At 34.7% G+C, this 24354-nt stretch overlaps 1 protein-coding gene across 16 annotated transcripts in view; it reads right to left on the bottom strand.

Annotated features, from left to right (window-relative positions):
• The window catches only part of LRRFIP2 (LRR binding FLII interacting protein 2), a 124705-nt gene that overhangs the window by 6231 nt on the left and 94120 nt on the right, over window positions 1-24354 (bottom strand). For 6 of the 16 annotated variants that reach the window (XM_077129828.1, XM_077129830.1, XM_077129831.1 and 3 more), the window contains 6 exons: window positions 21690-21761; window positions 14742-14912; window positions 8673-8765; window positions 6393-6485; window positions 1433-1534; window positions 1045-1177 (listed from right to left, as the gene is read on the bottom strand). In XM_077129828.1, the coding sequence (XP_076985943.1) occupies window positions 1045-1177; window positions 1433-1534; window positions 6393-6485; window positions 8673-8765; window positions 14742-14912; window positions 21690-21761 (664 nt within the window). The remainder of the gene's footprint in view (window positions 1-1044; window positions 1178-1432; window positions 1535-6392; window positions 6486-8672; window positions 8766-14741; window positions 14913-21689; window positions 21762-24354) is intronic. The other 10 variants (XM_077129832.1, XM_077129840.1, XM_077129837.1 and 7 more) reach the window with 5 other exon arrangements.

Raw genomic sequence — 24354 nt, 5'->3', positions numbered from 1 at the left:
AATAGGTGTCTTGAACTAAGAAGAAGCATCTGCTACCTGTCTAACCACCCACCCCCAACAACCAACTGGGATCAGGGCCAAACATAAGTTCTGGTTTCTTCAGCACCTTCCAAACAAGCAGAGGAAACTGTTGAGCTGCCCACAGCCATAAACTAATTCCATTCTCTAGATTTCTCTCACTGGCCTAGCATCCTCTGCTTTATCAGAGTTCTCTTCAATTACATTTCTGGAATTGTACACAAGAGAACATGCTTATTAACTTTTTAAAAAGTTTTTCATTTTCAGTTAGTCCCAGTCTCATAGGAAACTATGCTAGGAAAACCTATACATATATGAAAACAAGATGGAAAAAGAAAAAAAAATTAATAAAAGGAAGTGAGCTGGTACTACGGCATATATTTGTGCCAACTTTCCTCCTCTAGAGTAAAATTCTAGGTGGAGGCAATGAATGACATCTGCGTGGTGTCCTTGAGAGAGGGGTCAGAGCTGTCAGGGTCTCAAAGGGTGAAACTTAAGAGGCTCAGATCTAGAAATCACATTCCTCTAATATCTGTGTTCTTGGACTGTTTCTTGTCTTAAGACACAGAATGATGGAGAGCTACAGAACACTACGATAAGGAACAGAACATAAAACCACGTGCTCTAGAAAGAAGAAACTTAAAACACTTGTGAAGTTTCAATGCCAACCCAGTGCCTCCCTGGGATGGGTTTGCTGGAGTATGTTATTCACATAAAATTTGTATTTAAGTGAAAAAGTAATGTGCAGGTGTCTGCCCATATCAGAAAAAAAAAAAAAAGTAATGTGCATATACCAACAGTGCTTCCATCAAGAGGCCTTGGGTTACTCTCTGACCATGACACACACACTGCTTTCCCAAGCTCAAGGATGTCTAATGATAATGTGCCCAGATTCCTTCCTATTAAGGATCTAAATTAGGCAAGCAAGCCCCTGTGTGGTTTTTATTTTCTAAGCTGGGATATGAACAAGCTGGAAGTCCAATAGGACAAAAGTAACCCAAGCTATCATCGCAGCTAGTGTCTTACCTAGAGGGCCTTCTCCTGCTGACTCCAAGACCTGCGCAGCTTCCTGAGACACAACAGTGATGGCTCCAACAACAGGTTCTTGACTGACATCACCATTGGGAGTGCCATCAGGGATTATAACTAAACCGTGTTTCTGTGGGGAAGAAAAACCCACCATCACAAAATGCCCACATGAAAGCAGTATGCTCTGTGAGGTGACTAAAACAATATATGCATGCCACAGTTACATGAAATATAACTATGTGGAAGAAATGACTTAGGCCTACCCAATCTGAATTAGGAAATGAACACTGTTATTTGTATTCAGACTAGGAAAGATGACAGAATGAAAGGAAGAGAGACTAAAACAGTGAGAGACCTGACTCCTTTCCAATAGATGCTAACATACCTGTCCTGTCTTCATTGTCTCCTTCAGGTCAGCCAGCTCCTCTCTGAGCATATCTCGCTCATTCCTAAGGCAGGCAATGTATTCTTTCTGCTGCTCTAGGGCCTGGTTTTAGGCAGGGTAGCAAGGGAAAGAATGGCACAGAAAAAGAGCAAGTGAAAGGTAGAGAGAAGTACTGTGTTCAAATAAGGATAAAGGCATAAAAAGCAAGGAAGCAGTTAGAAGCTTGGAAGCAAGCAATTAGATATGGAAGGAAATGCAAAGTTGTATGTATATACATTTTCAGGAAAGATTTTTAATAGAAACTGGTCCTTGTGCGTAAATGTGGCAAAACATGCTTATCACATCAGGCAAGAAAACAAATCTTTCTTTTCTAGTCTATGAAAAAAAAAACAGGAAAAGGAAGATGAAGACATCAGCAATATGAAGCTAAATTAATGTTTTCCTTACTGAACTCAGTATATTTTTATTTGGTGAACAGAAGGGTATATTTAATGTTTAAAATTCACAAACATGATTATTTTTTAATAAAAATGGTTCTAGCAGAAAAGTAATTGATATATATATAAGGTATTTTAACTAAACATTGGCTGTAATGATTGCTCTCTAACTAGTATGGCAAAATATTCCTCAGATACCACTTAATTCAAAATAGCAAATCTCCAAAGAGATCCTCAAGTATCTGTTTCTGTATATTTTATTAAATTAAGAGCCATATGGTTTAAACATACAAAAATAAAAAGACAAAATAAATACAGAGCACCTTTGGAAGGTAGCAGAACGTAGGTTTTGAAATTGGGCTTTTAAGTCTTAGCGCATACTTAACTTACCTGTGCCTTAGTTACCTCATCTGTAAAACAGAAGTGATAACAGCAGCACTCACCTCAAAAGTGAAGGATTAAAGGAATAATCCATGTAAAGGATTATCTGAAGTGCCTAAAACAACAGGGAGGGCTCAATAAAAGTAAGCTAAGGAAGCTGGTGTTTTCATTTGTATTTTCACTGCCTTTCCTGAATTTTATAATTATCAGAATTGAGAACAGTTGCAGAAGCAGGAACACACTCTGGTCACCAGTGACAGATCAAATCTATTCTAACTAAATAAAATAACTAAATAACCTGGACTTTAAAATACACTGAATTTAAATAGTCTATAAAGGGACCAGGCAGCTAGGCTACTTGAAAAAGCGTATTTCTATATATTTGTTAATATAGTAAATGTTTTCTGCCAGCAGTCTCATAAATCCAAGTAGTTAAACTGTAGCAGGTAACATTACTGTCAGTTTATCAGATTTAGAAATGGGCCAACTGCTTAGTTACTTATGGCTAAATAGATGGGCTATTTTTAAGTCATTACAATCCTTTTCTGCAACCAAATTGGGAATAAGTAAATAAAAGATGGCAACAAATACCATTTATGTAGTTCCAACTACATGGTAAGTACTGTTTCATATATATAAATTTTAAATATATAAAAGTTTATAATAATTTAAATATATAAAGTATATAAATTTTTAAATATTATAATTATATATAAAATATTTATAATTTCTCCTGTATGTTATTATATAATACACATATATAGTTTCTCATCTGCATACCCTGCCATGCAGTCTTTCATCATTTTACAGATCAGAAAACCAAGGCTCAGAGAAGTTATATTTTTGCCATAAGTCACAGAAAGGCAAAGCTATAAACTGACTCAGTTGTTTTCAGTTCTAAAACCCCTGCATGTTCTTTCTGTATCACAGCCCAGTGAAGGTCATAATTTATTCTTATTGTCATTCTAGATGATGCTGGAAGAGCAATCTATAGGGTAACTCCTACTCTTTACTTAGCCAAATTGTAATATCAATATCTAACTTCCTTTCAACAATTTACATTCACATTATATGTCTCTAGTCTTCCTGTAAATTAAGAATATGAATTTGTAGCACCTTAAGGCATTTAATCTAACATTTCAAGCTGGTATTAACACTCTATTACACTAGTCACCAATGAAGCAGGACACCACGCACAAGCAATACCTTCCCATCGTAGGCAGACACTTTATTCTCTAGTAGGTTCAATATTTTTGGTTACTGGTATCTGCGTGCATAGTTACGCCATGCGTGACCACATATAACCAGGTATATGTTCACCATCACAACATGCTTTATATAAATGCTACCACTGACTATAAAATACCTCTTAGGAACAGACCAATCTGAAACTAGGAATTCCAGCAAATTCAAATACATGTTATTTCCTCCTCTTACATATCTTATGGTACTGGATTGTATTTTTACTTTTGGACTTTTTAATTTCATCTTCCCATAATTATAGATGGGAATATAAAATACATCCAGTAAATTCACCCGTTTTGCCACAAAGTTTAAAGACTACTGAAATACCTTATAATTGGATCTAATGTATTCACACTGGATCTGAAATCCTCTGTATTACTTGACCATATAATGACTACCCTTCTGTTTGCAAGCAACAATAGCCCACAGTAAATCTTTTTTTAGAGTAAAAAAACGCAGGTTTGTGAAGATCTAAAAACTTCTTTCCTCCTGACCTAACCTCAAATTTTAGTATCAAGAAGCCTAAAGGATACACATATAACAGACTTGGGCCCAAGGTTAATTCTCCACTTAAGCGCACAGGGGCACAGATATCTTCAGTCAGAACGGAAGTGAGTCTTATGCTAGGCTATACAGATATTCAGGTCCTTTGTAGGTACCTATTCAACAATGGCCCCTTCTTGCTTAGAACTGAATTTGGGCTAGAGCTAAGGAAAAGGAAGAACTAAAGGAAAGTGAATTCAACCTGGGGATAATGTTACCAAATTTCTATCTTGAAAATGAAGATAAAGAAGAGTGGTGCATTTGATAGTCACTAATCATACTGACAATGCATCTCTTAAAAGGCAAGAGAGGGAAGAACTATCACTACACATGACAACTTGGATGAATCTCAAGGGAATTATGCTGAGTGAAAAAAGCTAATCCCGAAGTGTTACATACTATATAGTTACATTTATGTAACATCCTTAAAGTGACAAAATTATAGAAATGGAAAATAGTTTAGTAGTTACCAGGGGTTTGGGACAGGACAGGGGAGATAACAGATGTGGCTATAAAAAATGAGGGCGAGAGATGTTCTGTATCAATGTCAAAATCTTGGTTATGATATTGTACTATAGTTTTGCAAGATGTTACATTTGGAGGGAAATAAGTAAAAGGTACACAGGATCTCTCTGTATAATTTCTTATAACTACATATGTATCTACGATTATCTCAAAATAAAAAGTTTAATTTAAAAATCATTATTGCATATCACATAGAATGAAATCACCCACTTATTTAATAAGTGGCAAGAAAATTGTAGTGACAAATGTTTATCATGACCAGCTGCATAGCTTCTTGGTAGAGAAAACAAACTATTTTGTTTTCAATAGTTATTCTGTTGGACTGGGAAGTTTAGGGTTTTTCTGTGTCTGGTCCTGGTCCAAGACATTCAATTTAAAATAATAAGATAATTACGTAAATTAGAAATCATAGGCCTGCAAGAGCTATGCTTAAGAAAATTATGTAAGGGTCTAAAAGAAGCCTGTGTCCTAAAATAATGAATAGATTTAACTAAACTTTACAAATTACCTATTTGTGCCACATTTTTTCACATCTCACTTTAAATTCACCAAGTAAAAGCTTAAAAGAATTAAAAAAAAATTCAAAACTTCTAAGAAAGTTTAATGACGTCTCTAAAGGTTGGTGGTTAAATTAGAAACATTAGATTTTTCTAGATTGGGACGGCATTTCAGAAATTAAAAGATAGCTTATATGTCTTTGAAAATTTTGGTCTACCAAATTCTTAGGAAGTAATTAATTTTGTTTTCCCATGTGTTTATTAAGGAGAGAATGGGGTGCCCCGAAGTGTGAAAAGGAAGGATACTGCTGACATCTGGCTAGGCTTCCCAAAAAGGGTCTAACAAAAGAGGGTGTGATCCAGATGGTGCCACAGCGAGGCACCTTCTATCACCAGTGCTCTCACCTATACTTGCTAAATTTTCACTACCCCACCTAATGTCAGGCAGAACAAAATTTCCTGTGTCCTTAGGTTAAGAATTTCCTTCTCTGTTTCTACCTCCCTGCCATCAGGATCTAAAGGAATCCCACAGCATCCTCTGGCAGCTGTGACTGCTTTCTCCTTCTATAGGACAGAGACATCACGCTATGAGATGGGGCTGCCAGTCAAGGGCCACACAGGATGAACTGGTAGGAATTTTCTCAACCTCCAGTTTACTTGGAATCAAACTGCAGGATTTAGCAAAACAAGCCATGAAGACTTTTTCCTTATCTGGGCCCCAGCTCTGGGGACTTCTGATGTTATACTTAGAAATGGTGTCAGAATCTGGCAGCCCTGTCAAATCTAACATTCCTAACCACTTCCGTAACTGAACTGATTTTAAACTCTTCCTATTTTATTCACCAAGGATTTATGGGATGCTAATAACTTTTCCCCCACCCCTACTCTCTCTCCCTATCCAGGCGACACCCTCTTGCTCCTTATCCAAATTCTTATAATGAAATAAATATAAATAAATAAATAAAATGAAAATGAAAAATATTCTTATCATTAAGGATATTAAGCTACCCATAGAGTTTGAATTAAATGCCTATGGCTACTTCTGGGTAAGAATCCTAGGGGAATAAGAACAACTTCCTTCAAAGTTCCTACTCACAGATTTCACAGGCCTAGAAAGAAGGGTTCTTTCCAGGTATAGTATCAGGTAGATCTTTCTCTCCCATATCCCTAGCGGAGTTCTCTTTCTTTCTCTTTCTCTTGCTTACTCCTGTTTCACTCTATCAAATACTCAAGAACACCCAAAATGACAAAATTTTAGGAATCTCTAAGTATAATTTACTGGTCTACTCCTCATTAATGAGCTTCTGACCAAAGCCCAATTTTATCTCATACCCCAATTTTTTTATCTTTCCAAAGAAGTGTCTCCTGGAGGTCAAACACCTCTTTTGTCATGGTGTCTATTCTCTGCTGCATGCGCTGCTTCTCCTGCAGAGGAAGAGGGGAAGAAGAATAAAAGAGCAGAAAGATAAAAGGGAGGGGGCTGAAGGAAGGAAAACAGAACAAAAATAAAGCTTATAAAGAAACTTAACAAAAGAGTAAAGTCAGTAATGAACAAGAAAGGCAAGAATTGTTTGCTAAAAGGAAAGATGACATTTGGTCTTGACGACATGACTCCCATTGGCTTACCCCTAGGGAAGTAAGCAGGGGACTGGGAATAACTGTTCTAACCACAGCTATGTGGCAGCAAGCCAGCAAGGGTTTCTGTGTATACACAGTTCCATATGTGTACTCTTCCTCTGATAACTGCCTTCTTTCCAAACACAGAATAACTTATATTTCTAGAGAAGGAAATTCAGGTTTGCTTATGAACAAATGATCCCTAATCACAGAGAATAAGGAGTTTTCAATTTTATATTTTAAGGGGATTTAAAAATGCAAGATAGACATAACTTGGCTTAATCATTTTGAATTTCTATTAGCAGAATTTATGACAGCAAGTACATCATGAATTAGAAATGAACAGTCACATTGCTTTTTTGGAAAAACTAGAATTTAGCAATTATCAATTCCAAAAGAACTCTTCTGATTAGGCGATGATGCTCAATTATTTGTCATATGCAAGACTTTCAGTTATACATAAACACGAATACTAACATTTAAATGACACTAATTCTAAATGTGAAAACACCTAAAACAAAGGTGTTTAAAGTCTGTATGCTCAGCACCCTGTTTTCAAAGAAACTACAGTGGCAAATAATTATACAAATCAAATATTATAAGTCCTCTTAGTGCAATTATCAAATTAAAACACAGAATACTTAATCAATCCTAACTTAAGCAAATGAATTTGAGAAGCAGCTCCTAAAACAGGTTTATAAATTTTTAAATCATAAAAGAGGGAAAGTATATATTTTACTCAGAAAAAGAAATAAGAAATGGCTGACATTTATACACACAAAACAAAGGCAAAAGAACAAAAAGGGACAGGAATCCATATTATTTTAAAATAATTATTTAAATCCATAATATTTTTAAATACCAGCAGGAATCCACATTACTTTAAAGATTTGGATAATATGCTTCTTGCTGTATATGGAAAAATTAAGACAACTACCTTCACATGTAATCTGATATATCCAAAGGGTTTATCTGTATCTACATTTAGAATTCACAAATTCGACCTGCTTTCAGCAGGCTACGGTCAATCCAATTATGCTCAAGAATGTCGAGAAATAGTGCAAATACAAAAGTAGTCATTTCTTTTCCTCTATTAAGTGGGTTGCTTACATTATTTACAGAGTGAGTGATTAAATGAGGCAGGTCTGCAAGGGAGGAAGAAAAGCCAGAGGAAAAAGCGAGATAGGGCAGTTGGAGAGGCCCAGGTGAAGATGCTTTGGTGAGTGTGATTTTTCCAGAGGGATCTTTAAGAACTGGCCTTCCTGATATCACTGACATATCATCAATACTAAATACCTATTAAGTTTCCATGACAACCACACCAAGATAGTAAGCAGAATCCCCAAACTTAATCCATATTTATGAAAAATAACAACCTTGAGAAGAAAAACAGAAATACAGAGGCAAGGTGGTATGCACAAAAAAAGATGACAAATGCTTTCAAATATTTTGTGGTCGACTATACTCCTTTTCATTCCTAAGATGCTGCCAACACTGTGACACTCAAAGGGTTCCTCAACCAAAGGAAAGCTGGATCTCAGCCAATTTCTGCCTTTTTGTATATAAAGTATCTTGGCATTTTTTTCTTCTTATTTATCTACCTCAGAAATTTATCCACCTGAATAAAAATCAAATTCTTGTTCCAAAGAATCATGTCCCCAAAGATAGTATTCTCTACATTTCAAAGAATAGTTATTCTATAATTTTTTTTGTCTACTTCCTAAAATATTTTCAGGAAAGAATGTTCCTAAGAATAAAAGGCACTTAAAAAAATGCCTGCAATTAAAAGGGGAATAGTTACAGAGGTAACAGTTTCTATTATTTAAGCTCTCTTTTACGTTTCAAGTTTGTGAAATTTTACAATACAGCCAGGTGGTGAAGAGACAAGTAACTTTTTGTGGCACTTAAGTCCCTTCTTCTCCCCATACTCACACCCTCATCCAATCTAATGCACCTCTTTTCAAAATTAAATATTTTCACAGTTCATGTACACACCTCAATAAGTTCATCTCTTTGACGAAGGCCTTCTTTAAGTTCATCCATCTTATGCTGCAGCACACTGCACATATGTTTCTGTCTTTCTAATTCCTGTTATTAAACAGATTATACAGCTTACACAAGTCATGGCACATAACAAAATTAAACACGTACAATACAACGCAGAGGCTAACTATGACCTCTAAAACATGCCCAGGTTGCTAATATTTAGTAACATAGAAAAACTGTATATTTTATGGAAAGGTTCAGTAAATTAAAATTTTCATCACATGATTATGTATCTGGAAAATCCACCATAGTCAATGGAAAAATCACTACAAACAATGAGATGTTTAAAGTAAAAGGCTATAAAAGTAATATATATATTCAATAAACTTCATAGATACAAACAAAAACTAAAGGGAAGATATAATAAGCCCCATTCACAGCATCAAAAATAAATAAATACATATATGTAAACTTGAGGATGTCCAAAATCTTTATGAAGATTATATAAAATACTCCTGAAAAATGGATGTAAGTTTGAACAAATGGCAAAACCACCATCTTCTTGGATAAAGAGACTCAACATTATAAAAATGTCAGTTTTGCTTCAATTAACATATACATTTAAGGCAGTCTAAATAAAAATACCATTGGAGTTTTTTTCCTCCGAGCAAGACAAGTTGATTATAACATTTACCAAGGGAAAAAGAAGAAAAGAAAAAATAGCCAGAGGGGATGGGGGAACACACTGAAAAGGAAGAGAAAGGGAAGCTAGTCTTACTACATATAAAAGCAATATACAGCCTCTATATTAAAACGATGTGGTAATGGCACATTAATGTGACCAATGGAGCAGAATTAAAAATTCATAATAGATCCAATTACATATACAAATATATCCAACAACAAAAAAAGAGCATCTAACTCAATATGAAAATTTTAAATTTCCAATATTGGGATAATCAAATATTCATTTGGAAAAAGATAAAACGGGGTCCATACCTCAGCAGGACAAATTCCAAATGGATCTGAGATGTATACGTTTTAAAAGAAAATAAAATGGGTGGTTCAGTGGTAGAATGCTTGCATTCCATGTGGGAGACCCAGGTTCAATTCCCAGACCATGCACCACCCCCCCCCCACAAAAAAGAAAAGAAAAACATCATAATTGAGTGAATTCCTCCCTATATAAAAAATTGGCTAAAGAATTGACAGTTCACAAAAAAAGAAACAAAAATAGCTCTCAACAATATGAAAAGATGCTCATGCAAATTAAAACATTTCTCAACAAAACACTAATAAACATCTAAAAACTTGACAACATAAGCTAGGAAAAGTACTATATGGAAGGAGATAGGCCCACTCATTTTTGACCATATACTTGTAACAGAAAAAGACTGCAAACAAGTCAAACATCCATAAACAGGGAACTGGCAGAATTATCTGTAGTGCACATAGCTATGTAGGGATAAAAAGTGAATGAGGACCATCTGTATCATACAGTGATAAAATCTCTACCACACAGCTATCATACAGCGATTAAAAAAAATCAAGGTACAGAACAACATTTATTGTATGCTACCATTTTCTAAGAAATTTATATATGTATGTATGTATATGTGTGTGTATAAAATATATATATATTTATAAATATATATATTTATATATTATATATAATATATATAGCTATATATCTTCTCACATTTAAAAAAATGGAAGAAAAAACAAAGGAAATTTTCAGAATTCTCTAGAGGAAGAAGGAAATACTGTAGGAGAGACAAGAAACAGAAAGTTGACTTTTTTAAGTATATTTTCTTTGTACATTTGATTTAAGAACTAAGTATATTACATAATTAAAAATTAAATTTAACTTAAAAAGCAATTCTTAAATATTGAAAATAAAATGCAAGGAAATTTACTATCCAGGTGGTGGCATAAGCACAGAGAAAGGAACTATTTCAAGTAACTTTAAAAAGCAAGTTTTTGTGAATAATGCTGCGATGAATATCAGTGTACAAGTTATCAGTTCGAGTCCCTGCTCTCAGTTCTTTGGGGTATATACCTAGTAGTAGAACTGCCGAGTCATATGGTAGTTCCATGCTTAGCTTTCAAAGGAGCCAGAAAACTGTCTTCCACAGCGGCCATACCATTTTACATTACCACCAGCAGTGAATGAGTGGTTATGTCCACATCCTCTCCAACACTTATTATTTGTCTTTTTGTAAATAGCAGCCACTCTAAATGGGTGTGAGGTGGTGGGGTGGTATATGGGATTCCTACATTATATGCAAGGTTGTTCTGTAAACCCGCAACTTCTCAAATAAAGAAAAAAAATTTTAAAGCAGTAGTTTGTTCATAGCCTATAGGCAAAAATAGCAGTCAAGCAAAAACAAAACAACTTTTAACTATTTTCAGTAATTATACTGTTGGTGTAAATGTTGGTACTGCTATTCTTGGTAATGTGGGATAAAGCAATGAGAAAAGAATATAACCTAATTACTATCATCCCCAGTGACTTTGAAAACTGGAAATTTTAGTGTGGGAAAAAGGAGATACAGATGTTAGAAGAGGTTATGTAAAACCCCTAGAGAGTCCTGAATTTGAACTCGAACTATGAGCATGACTACATGATGTATTTTGTCTTAAAAAAAAACAAAACAAAGCACACATATATTTCCCAGATATATTCACTGAAAAGCCCTATAAACAGTGTAAGGCGCACCCTTTGTACACATATACTGCTCCACTGAAAAGAAACTAGAAGTGGCTGATCCCTGGTCTGAGGCAGGAAATATACAAGATGATCCTAGAACATGCTTTGCTGAATAGCTGAGAAACTCTCCAAAATACTCTCCAAAGTACTTACGAATCAATCTGAAGAGGCTCACATCAGCCAAGGTAGATTTTTATTGATTTTTCTAATTAACCATCAATATTAATAAAAGCTACAATGGACTGAAAATATCAAATGCTTGAATTAATGACTTGATAATGATATTTTTAAAAGAAAAAATAACTGATTATTATTAGAAGATCCTAAAGTACGAATTACTTATTTTGAAAACACATAAATAAACACAAAGAATCAAGTCTTTATCTCACTTTTCTATCTAAACTGTATGAATTAAGTAGTAACAGATTAGGGCAAGAATTTCTTTAAAGATGTACTTAATAAAACACAAGAAAGTAGAAAAGGTGGAAGAAAAATCATATATCTGATAATAGACTTGTATCTAGAATATATAAAGAACTATTAAAGAGTTCTTATGTCAATTATAAAATGGGCAAAGGATCTGAATAGTAGACACTGCTCCAAGGAAAATATGCAAATGGCAATAAGCACATGAAAAGATATTCAACATCATCAGTCATCAGGAAAATACAAATCAAAACCACAATATACAAATTCACACCTACTAGAATAGCTATCATTCATAATAAACAAGACAAACAAAATAACAAGTGTCAGTGAAGATGTGGAAAAAAATCATTTTTCCACATCCTCACCGACACTTGTTATTTCTTTTTTCCACATCTTCACTGGCACTTGTTATTTTGTGTTGAATATGGGAATGTAAAATGGTGTAGCCACTTTTGAAAAGTTTGGTAGTTCCTAAAGTTGTTTAAACAAAGAATTACCACATGACCCAGCAATTACATTCATAGTTATAAAAACATATGTCCAATTACAATTTGTATATGAATGTTTAAAGCACCATCATTCATAGTAGCCAAAAGGTAGAAACAACCCAAATGTCCATCAACTGACAAATGGATAAATAAAATACGGTATTATCCATACAACAGAATATTATTTGGTTACACAAAGAAACAAAGTACTGATACATGCTGTGACATGGATGAATCCTGAAAACATTACACTAAGTCAAAGAAGCCAGTTACATATATAACATATACATATAAATGTTTATAGGGAACTCTATAGAGGCATGAAGTAGCTAGTGATTCCTTACAACTGGGTGGGGGTGGGGTAAGGGAGATGAGAATATAGCGGGTGATAGCAAAAGGGTATAGGGAATATTTCTGAGGTGATGAAAATGTTCTAAAATTGACTGTTGATTACACATACCTGTGAATTTACTAAAAACCACTGAACCGTACATATTTTAAATAGATAAAATGTACCATATATGAATTATATCTCAATAAGGCTGCTAAAGAACACAATAGAGTACAGCAGAACACAATAGAAAAGAACAAAAAAGAATAAGAACAAAGCAATAATGACAGAATTAGAATATCTCATTTGGCAACCCTTAATCAACTATGGGATTAAAGCATTTAGCTACGTTAGCATTACAAAGAGAGAAACAGCCATCTACCTGGACCTCCTGAAAGAAGACAAGTGTACCACCTATGAAGTAGACTTGCCCAAAAACCTGAACCTATATCTGGTTAAGTCTCTAGACTCAAACACCTACTTACAAGAAATAAGAGGAAAAAGGCATGTGTTAAAGGTACCATGGCGATAAAAACAGCAAAATCCATGACTGTGGGAAACTGTGCTAATATAAGCAATCCAGTTTCTTCAACACATAAATTATAAGAGGGAGAAAAGAGATGAAGGGGACCTACAAATTAAAAAGAGATTTAAAAGACATAAGCTAATTCCAACATATGGAACATCTCTGGATGCTGATTGAAAAAATAAAAAAACTGCAAAAAAAGGAAAAGCATTTCTGACATTTGAGACAATTGAAACTTTAACAATAATTGGATATAATATAAAGGAATTATAATTAATTTTTAGGAGTAAAAATGGTCTTGTGATTATGTATAAAAATAGAGAGTTCATATCATTTAGAGAGCCATACCAAAATTCATATTGAAATGTGAGATGCTTAGGACTTGCTTCAAATAATATAGAAGCAGGAGAGCAGAAAGGAAAACTGGCCACAAGCTGATGGTTGTTGGGGCTGCGACATAGATTCGTGGAGGTTCCTTATACAGCTCTATTTGTTTTTTTTTTTTTTTTTGGGGGGGGGGTGTGCATGGGCCAGGAATTGAATCCAGATCTCCCTCATGGAAGGCGAACATTCTACCACTGAACCACCCATGCACCTCTCTATTTGTTTTTTATGTTTAAAATCCATAGTCAAATGTTGTTTTCATCTCAGATAAGTTAAAAAATTTTTCCTTAGAAAGACTACAATAATAATGCTGGTCCCTTAGAGGTTTTATTAAAAGTTTCTCTCCCTTCATTTTGAGCAAATCCACAGTGTTGTTTCTAATAGTTCATCAATACACATTTCCTACATTGTTCTCTGGATTCTGTAAATCAGCAAAGTACTGGCAACTTACTTTTGGCAGCAATATCCATGTGTCCACTCAGATTGTTATCAACACTTTAAAAAGTCTAAGTCCCACAAGCTTATAAGAGAACCCAATTTGTTGACAGAAAACTGTCAAAGGGCAAATCTGGACCTTAGACAGGGCATCTATTTTCCTTCCTTACATTTTAAACAATTTAGCTTACAAACCCTTAAAGAAAACATCTATCAATTTCTGAGCACATCTCCACATCACTGTTTTTCAGTAACTGGTTAAAGACTTCTGTCCAGTCATTTAGAAAATGGGTCCTCTTAAACTATGTAGAAGTTCATTTAAAGAAAAAGACCATCTCATTAAGATAAGAGTCTTTGGAACCCTGTGGAGTTCTAGCTACTTATAATAGGAAGAAATAAGTAATTCACTGTAATGACCCCAATTAAGAAGATAGAAAATTTTTTTCTATCTTCTTTTAAGATAGTCACTTAAGGACTACCTATAAGATAGTCACTATAATGACTCCAATTAAGAAGATAGAAAATATTTTCAGAAACCTTAAGGAGGTCATAAATTTTTCTTCAAGAAAATAAAATTTTTAAAAAAATTTCAAAAGGAAACTATTTCAAATCTTGATATCTTATGGTGTTCAGTCAATTTCCTTGGACCACTGAGTTGTGAGTAAAATATCATTTCCAGGTATGCTGCATTCTTCCACCAACCCCATCACTTTTTAAACAGCAGATACTTACTTTCCAACCCAAGAGAATGATGTGACAAAAGATGAGCAATTACCTTTGATTTTTCTTCATTTTCTCTATAAAATTCTGCCATCTGTTCCTCCTGTTCTTCAATAACGTCCTTAAGGGTGTCTACCTGGTAGATCAAATTGTTCTTCTCATTATCTAACTGTGCATTGGAAACCATGGCTTTCTTGTACTTCTCTTCCACCTCAGACAAAGACTCCTAAATGAAAGTCAAAATTATCAGCCTGATATCTAGAATATGTTCATTCTCTAAATACAGTACACACAGGAAATAATAGCACTGGCACAAACACACACAAAGATGCATTTTCACAAAATACAAGCAGTTTGGGGAACTCCTTGTTTAGTAACATGCACATAAAACAGGAGGACAATCATAAGCCAATAACGTCTATCTAAGAAATATATGTGCTCTCTGCTCTTCAAATCAAGAAGCACTGTAGCCTCTAATAGTTAAAAATGTATGTAGATGACATATAAGAAGCTACCAAATGAAAAATTATCACTATTTTCAGAAACGCTATTCTTATAGTCTTTAACAAAATTTTGGTGTTCAAAATGCAGTGAAAATATGTAATGCAGTCTTTCTTTGCACACATAAACTCACTCCATACTTGTTTGAATTTTCCTACTTCTTTAACGTTTGTTTTCAGTAATTTCTTGTTCAGTATAACAATGCCAATGTAAATGTGAAAACATTTTTTTTGCTAGCAATTATTCAAATTTCAGATACTTTAAAATAAGAAGTACCAAAAAATAAATATAGGCATACCTCATTTTATTGAGTTTTGCTTTATTGCACTTCTCCAATATTGAATTTTTTACAAATTGAGGTTTGTGGCAGCCCTGAAGATGCGGAAGTCTACGGGTACCTTTTTTCCAACAGCATATGCTCACTTCATGTCTGTGTGTCATGTTTTAATTGAGGTATTTACATTGTTTTTAAGTCATAATGTTATTGCACACTTAATATAGTGTATGTGCATTAAGAAACCAAAAAATTCTTGTGACTTGCTTTATTGAAATATGCACTTTATTGCGATGTTTTGGAATCAAAACTATAATATCTCTGAGGTATGCCTGTATTTAAATAATTGCTACCAAAAATGCTTGAAATTCTATACTTTAAAGCTTTTGGCCTAAAACAGTTTACCTAAAAGTCTGTTAGTTTATAACAATACCTAATTTAGTAGATTACTACTACCTAGTGACTATTCTTAAAAATCCTAAACAGAAAAATATTTCACATAGAAAAGTAATCACTCCTGGAAATAAATTAAAAAAAAATACTAGTGCAAATGTTTAACAAACCAAGATCAACAAAACGGAAAAAGTCCAGAACCCTTACATCTAGATCAGCTGATTTCTGACAAGGGCACCCAGACAATTCAATGTGGGGAAATAATAGTTTTTTCAATAAATCATGTTAAATAGAACTCTTAGATACACAAAAATTAAATGCAAAAATTAATTCAAAATGGACCACAGACCTAAATGTAAGAGCTAAAACTATAAAACTCTTAGAAGAAAACACAGGAGTCAATTTTTATGACCTTGGGGTAGACAATGGTTTTTAGATATAATACTAAAAGCACTAGAGACCAAGGAAAAAAATAGATAAATTAGACTTCATCAAAATTAAAAATGATGTGCTACAAATACCATCAAGAAAGTTAAAAGTCAATCCATAGGATAGATACATCAAAGTATGCATCTAAACATATTAGAAATCATATATCTGATAAGAGACTTGTATGTAGAATATATAAAGAACTCTTAAAACTCAATAATAAAAAAGACATGTCAAGTAAAAAATGGGCAAATGATCTGAACAGATATTTCTCCAAAGAAAACATACAAATGGCCAAAAAAGTACAAGAAAACATGCTCCACATCAGTCATTAGGTAAATATAAATCAAAACCAAATGTGGATACCACTTCACACCCAGTAGTGTGTTATAATTAACAGACTAAATAACTAGCATTGGTAAGGTTGAGGAAAAATCAGAACCCTCATACAGTACCAGTGGGAATGGAAAATGGCACTAGTGGGAATGAAAAATTTGGTAGTTTGGCAGTTCCTCAATGTTAAACAGAGTTACCATTTAGTCTAGCAATTCTACTCCTATGTATCTGCACGAGAGAAATAAAAACTTACATTCATGCAAAAACTTGTACACAAATGTTCATAGCAGTATTATTCATAAGAGAAAAAAAAAAAGGAAACAAACCCAAATGTCCATCAACTAACAAATGGATAAACAAGATGTGGAATATCCATTCTATAGACTATTATCCAATCATGAAATATTTATATAGATATGGACTACAATATGGGAATCTATAAAATATTATACTAAATGAACAAGGCCAGTCACAAAAGACCACATATTGTCCAGAACAGACAAATCCAGAGAGACAGAAACTAAATAGTGGTTGCTGAAGGCTGAAAGTGGGAATGGGGGATGATGAATAGTTAGACTGCTAAGGGGTATGGCTTTTATTTATTTTAAATAAATTTTTATTCATTTTATTATGAAAATCTAAATCTAAACTTGGATTGTGGTGATGGTAGGACAACTCTGTAACTATACTTAAAACGAATGAATTGTAAACTTTAATTGGGTGAATTGTATGTATATGAACTATATATCAATATAGCTATTTAACATATATATATGTTAGAAGCCAATAGTTACAAGGTCTAAAGACAACAGTATCTTAAATGCAGAATTTAGATCCACTGAGAGGTTAACAGCATAAAATAATCCTCATCACAACTTAGACCCATATAAAATAGTGGGGGTGGGAGTACCTACATAAATTTAAGATAGTTCAAGTACTGGATACAAAGACTCAATATATAAGAATAAATTTGACAGAAAATTTATGGAATTTAATCTTCTTTTAAACAAAAGATTGTTTTAAATTAAGTTTAACTTCAAGGTAATTTTAATGGTTTTACTGTATTTTCCATAATAAAACCTAAAAAATTAGTTTTATTAAATACTTTTAAGACAATTTTCAGAGTGAGGGTTTCATACCATCAGCATCACCCTCATCTGAAAACTAGGTAGAAATGCAAATTTTCAAGTCCCATCCTAGACCCACTGAATCAGAAAATCTGGAGATACAGTCTGACAATCTGTGTTCTAGCAAGCCCCCACATGATTCTGATGAACACCCACAACTGGGATCCACTGAATTAATGTTTAAGCCTTGACTGTCTATTCCCATACACTGCTAGAACAAGCCTCAACAACCGTGTAACTAAATCCCTTAATTAGATTTTGAACCACCTAAATTCAGGGACATGGTATCATCATCACTTTTATTACCAGTGTCTTGTACAGTCTGGAAAGCTCACAAATTGGCCAAATTATCACTGACAGCAAGATTTTCATTGACAGTATGTCAACTCTTCTCTCAACAGTCTTTTGTGGGTCTAGCTCTCAAATTAATTCCAATACTCTTCTTATTACCACTCTTCTGCTAAGGATTAGAAGTGTGAGCAATATTTAAGAAGGACATTTCTGGAAGGCCTCAACCACTAAGTCAACAAAAAAATTAGTGTGCTTGTACACCACTGAATGAAAGCTCTTCATTAAACTTAAAACTGATCAACAAAAATGAATCAAGTGCTTATTTCAGACAATTAACTTTTACAAAGACGCATAAGAGTTCTTGTCCTCAACATCTAAAAACCTAATTGGGTTAATAGTCTATGAAACAATACAAGATTAATCAACATTTCCAAGCCTGTGAAGACTGACATAGTGAACATAAAATACTTAATACAGTGCCTAGCACAAGCTAAGCAGTCAATAAACATCAGCTATTACTGGTCATTATACGTCAAGTGAAAGTAAAAGCAATACAGGCTTTTAAGAGTTTGGAAGAGTGACACATAGACAGATTCTGGCTGGGACCCTCAAGGAACTGGAGCCTGAACTGGTTCTTATGAGACAAAACCTACCAAAGCTGGGTCTACTTTGGCTAACTCAAGATTATGTAGGACACAATGAGTGCTAAAGTAGGATGAAATCCCTGATTAATGAGGGTATAGAGAATCTGGTACTCAAAGCCTGATGGAGGAATATGTTGAGGAGTACAGGTCCTGCCTCTCAAATTCTCAACAGGAATTTCTAGATTCTTAGTTTTTAGAAATGCACAGACTCTTGGCTTCTAAGAATATAACAATTATGATTTTGCCTATTTTTTCTAAATCTAAAGGTTCTGACATCCAATAATTTCTAATTTTGTGAAGTTACGAATTCAAATAATGAGTGTTATGAGACCAGGTAGAAGTTAGACTTAGTTAGCCTAACCAATTGCCCAGCAACCCAATATCTTTGTACTTCAGTATTCATCCATGGAGCACAGAACCAAGCATATGTACAGGGGACATTTATAAAGTTAAACCTTTTTTCTCTTAACTAATTCAAGTAGGTTCTTCATTAATGTTATAGCAATAACACCTAATATTACAGCAAACATTTATTAAGCATTTATATGCCCTTTAGGTGCCTTATCATATTTAATCCCTTCAGAAACTCGATCAGGTAGGTACTATTATCATCTGCATTTTACAGATGGGAAAACTGACAGGGAGGCTAGGCTAAGTGCTTAAGGTCAGCCACATAGCCATATGTGGTGAAACCTAGAGTTTTAAAATAATATTATTAATAATTCTGAAATGTTATCTCCCGGTTGAAATAAAGGCAACTTTTAAATGCCCAAAATGTGACATTTTCATCAGGGGAAAAATAAACAATAGAGATAAAGCAATAGTTTCCTTTGACCACTCTTCTTAATCCCAGGCCTTCCCAGAGGCACCACTGCTATCAGTAGCTCTCAGGCCATTTTGTATTCATTTATATACATATATAGCTTGACTCTACATTTATATTATTAATACAAATTGTATACTCTAAGTTTGTTCTATAGCTTACCTTTTTCTCAATATATCTTAGAGATTTCAGTCAGTAGATATAGATCTTCTAAGTTCCTTTACTTATTGCTATAATTCTTCACTTGAATTCATTAAGCTATTAATTTGAATAGATTTTAAAATGGCTTTAGTCCTTTAATTTATAGAATCATTAAGTGTCTTTTAGATCCCTTAAGTTTTTCAGTAGTATTTTACTATATTTTCTGGGTAGCAGTACATACACATACTATACAGTTACATGTCATGTGGCCAACATTATAATACTAATAAATGATTGCCTTTCCTGATTAAATAAAGTACAGAAATGATGGGGGTATAATGGAGAAAACATTGCAGCAAAGACTAACATGCTTAATCACAAATAAAATCATTAGGCAATGATGAACCAGTATTCCTTTTAATAGGCTACATCACACAATCATGCTTGGTCACCAATCAGATTTGTTTATTTTTAATCCTGAAGATTTTTCTTCCATTTAAAAGAGTTGTTTCAAGGATAAATATAACCTGAAGCCAAGTTCAATTATACATTGGCATGTATAATTAAGAAAAGGAATCTCTATCCGTTCAAAGTCTCAAATACATTTAATGTTATTTTTGCATCAAACAGTGCAATAAATAGTATATCTAACAGGTAAAAAAATGTTTAAATAAAAGGGTAGTAAAAATGCCTCTGAATTACTTGCTTTCTTGATACATTGTTATATATGACTTAATACGGGCATATTTAGTTGATGTACAGAATTAGTTCCCTTGATCCAAGACATTTCCAAAAATCTAAGACCTTAAAATGGGAATTCGATTCTGAAGATAAGAGTAACAAGACCAGATGAGCACATGAGCATACTAACTCTAATTCTTCTGATGCTTACTGAAACACAGCTGCCATAGCTTCCAGCCCATCTACCCACCCACCCCACCCTCACTGGGCACGTTCTACCCTCTTCTGTCCTGAATCTTAACTGTGAGTTCCTTATGGACCACAACCACCTGCATGAAGATTCTGGCTGGTAGCTGGACTCCTTCAAATCATGCCATGGACGCATGAACACACTGCCTACAGCCCATGCTTTGTCCCTTGGTCATATTCTGAGTCAACTTTCTGAATGCCTTGCATTCATGTTTACATAGGCCTGACATTTCCATTTCAAATAGAGACATATATGCATCCAGAGAAACTTCTGGTTTCCTCACAGTATTAGGCATGAACTTCAAAATAAAACATGGAAAGAAGAGTATGATAACCAAGAGCCATTTACAATAAAAATGCCTGCCTTACAAAGACACTTATACTGAAAACTGGTAGCCATCCTTACTGGGAACAGATAAAGCCCACTTAAATTTACTTTCAAATTCTTTAAGGCACTGGATCTATGCAATCCTCGTCAACCTAGTGGTAAAAAAAATCTAAACAAAAATAAAATCCATGCCTTCAGGGTCCTTCCTCCAGAGGGGATATTTATAATGCTCTCTTAGTTGTATCTTCCTCTCACTTTTATATTGACTGAATTTGGTAACAGAAATAGGTAAAACTTTTACATTTAGCTTGGAAGAATTTTAAGGCCTAAATATCATTTAAAAAAATACTTTTAAAATACTTTTTAGGGGCAGTGCGATGGTGGCTCAGCAGCCAGAATTCTCGCCTGCCATGACAGAGACCTAGGTTCAATTCCCAGTGCCTGCCCATGCAAAAAAAAAAAAAAAAAAAGTATATATATATACTTTTTAGGTTTTTGTCCAATTCAACATAGTATGGCTAAGACATAAAGGACATGCAAATATTTTACAATGTTTAAAAACTATAAGATATTTCTTTTGCTGAATATTCCAAAAACTATACTAAACATTTAAACATAAGCAGAGATTGAAAGCTTGCCTTTCCTATGCAAATTAAGCACATGCTTGAAAGACAAACACTGTTAGTAAAGCCATGTGCAGTAGGGTTAATATAACTTGTGAAATCACCATTACCAACACTTCTGCACACAAAGAGCATGCTTGAGCTGCAGAAGGGGCCCTGATACCTTTAGTTCTTTAAGCCCCTGCATGTATCTCCCTTCTACATCCTGTATCTGGTCCTTAAGGTCATAGATATCCTGCAGGACATAGGAATGAACCATTGCATAAAACCACACACAAACATATCATGTCTCAAAGGATTCAGATAGAAATACGAACTATTTTGGTATACTCTAAACTAAAAGCAGAGAAATCAAAGTATACAAACATAACTCTCACTCTAAACCACTGAAAGGGGCAGAGAGGTCAGGTGACAATGGATTTGGGGGAGGGTCTGGAGTAATTAATCTAAATTTTGAAATACTTTCTTTGCTTTACCTTCAGTGGAAAACAATATTAGCAAATGGGAATGGGGCTGTATATGGAAAAAAAAGGTATATAAATTCTAATATTTTCTACATAAAATTCTTAAAATTTTATAAATCATTTAAATATGTAATTTTTGGCATAATACCTCACTTAGAATTTGTAAAATATAAACTACTTATAAGCAGCAAATTTGGCTGACAACACAGTTTTTAAAAAATGTAACAAATGGATCTGAACAAAATTAACTTTCAATGACTTGGTTATTTACCACAATTAATTTGGGAAAAAGGGCATAAAGGGAGGGAAGTTAAATAATAATGTTTGGAATACATTGTCAGATGAGATATTCCATCCAGGGGCTACCATTTAAATGATGAAAAAGGCATTTGCTCCACATGTTATAATCTTTATAAGAAAAGTTAAATCGGTCAAATTTTTAATGGAAAATACTGTTTCCTTTGTACTGACCTTGCTGTGTAAGCTGTATTCTAGATACTCAATTTAGGTAACTGTAGCAGGGTCCTAAATATAACCCTGTAATTATAGGTGGCATCAATTATCAAAGGCCAATTATATATATTTTCAGTATTATACTTTCCCTGACACTTCGTTCTTTCCTTGATCTTTTACTCATTGATTCATTCAAGAGATATTTACTGAGGGCCTATTAGGAGCCAGGTGCTGGCATACAAGGAGCTCATTCCCTCAAGGTAGAAAAGCAAGAAAAACGTGGCAAGAGGAAGCTCAGTTTGAGGCTGCAATGTCTTGTCCTAGTGTCTTTTTACTCTCTAGATTGTAGCAAAAGTCTATCTTACCCATCTTTGCGCTTTCAGCCCTTCTACCTGCTACACAACAACAGTTCATTAAATACTGACACCTTCAAACTTGTGACCATGTTGGCCTGAGTCAGATTTCCTCTACAGCCCCTGCTTCAAACCTCTGTCACCCTTTCCTACCCTTTAACCCACTCGTACAAGCAGCCCATTTCACAAGCCAAACTCCTGCTCCTACTCTGCTTTTAATCTTACAAAGTCACCACCTGTCCCTACCTCCTCTACTGTGTCAGCAGGAGGAACCACCAGTCTAGCCAAGCTCAAACATCTGACCCTCAATAGGTCAATGGACTCAATGCCCAACCACTCAGCCACTTTGCTCTGTCAGTCTTGTCCTCTCCTTTCTCAACCTTCAACCTCTCTCTAATTGGCTCAATCCAACCAATGAAATTCATCAATTCTACCTGTAAAAGGAAAGAAAGCCTTCTCTTAACTTCCCCTCTCTCTCTCTCTCTACCTACTGCCAAACAAGAACACTCTCCTTCTCCCATAGCTATGCACTTCCAAGCAAACTTCCCACATTTTCTCCCCACACAGTTCTGATTTGTTCAACTCGCCCTCATTGTTCAGCCAAAGCAGGCTAGCCTCAGGCCCTATCAGTACCATACTGAAACTAATGGGTACTTTGCAGTTGGTCTTCCCAAACCCAACTGCAAATTCCCTTAACCAATCCTAACCACTCCCTCCTCCTCCTTGAAATTCTCTCATCCTAGACTCCTGTGACCCACACTACTGATAACCCTAATCTCTCTCCAACCTTCCAGGCTCCCTCACAGCCCACATCAGACTCCTAAAAGTGAGTGCTCCCCAGGGCTCCATTCTTACATCTCCTCTCTTTCCAGCATTTTCTTTCAAATGGTGTTTGTGAGGTGTGTGTGAGACAGACTGAGTGGGAAAGAAAGATCAGTCTCCCGTGGCTAAACTCCCAAAAGAACACAGAATGACTCCTAACCTTTATCTGCCTTCTAGATCAGTCCTGCACCCTGAGACCATGGGGAGACTGCAAACTCAATGCAGTTGAAACAGAATTTATCACCACCACTCCCTCCCCTACACTTGTTGCTCCCATATTCCCTGCAGCCAGGAATGACACTGCTATTAAACCACTCATCCCAGTAAGAACCCTAAAGGTCATCAGTGATTCCTCCTACTTCCTTATCCTTCCATCCTCATAACAAGTCTTACCATTCTGTCACTGGCCCTCTAAAACTCTTCAGAAAGCACATCCAGCCCAAGTGCAATACTCTCATCACATACGACCTAGGTTACTGTTCTTCTGGACTCCAATGTTTCCTCCAAGTTATGGTCCAAGTTATCTTTAAAAATGCAAATCAGATAGTATTGCTCCCCTCTTTAATATCCCACAGTTGTCAGGGGTAAAATTGAATTCTTTTTAGACTGACATACAAGGGTGCTATGTGATTTGGCCCTTCTACAGCCTTCTTTCTCAACCATCAGTACTCCTCACTTCTCATCCAACCCTCTGTCAATCTTGCTATTCAGATATCCTTCTTATTCTAAGAATGCA

The sequence above is a fragment of the Tamandua tetradactyla genome, chromosome 15, assembly GCF_023851605.1.
Source record: "Tamandua tetradactyla isolate mTamTet1 chromosome 15, mTamTet1.pri, whole genome shotgun sequence".
NCBI classification, from domain to species: Eukaryota; Metazoa; Chordata; class Mammalia; order Pilosa; family Myrmecophagidae; genus Tamandua; species Tamandua tetradactyla.
The sequence above is the reverse complement of the archived record's forward strand: the minus strand, read 5'-3'. Positions and strand labels throughout refer to the sequence as shown.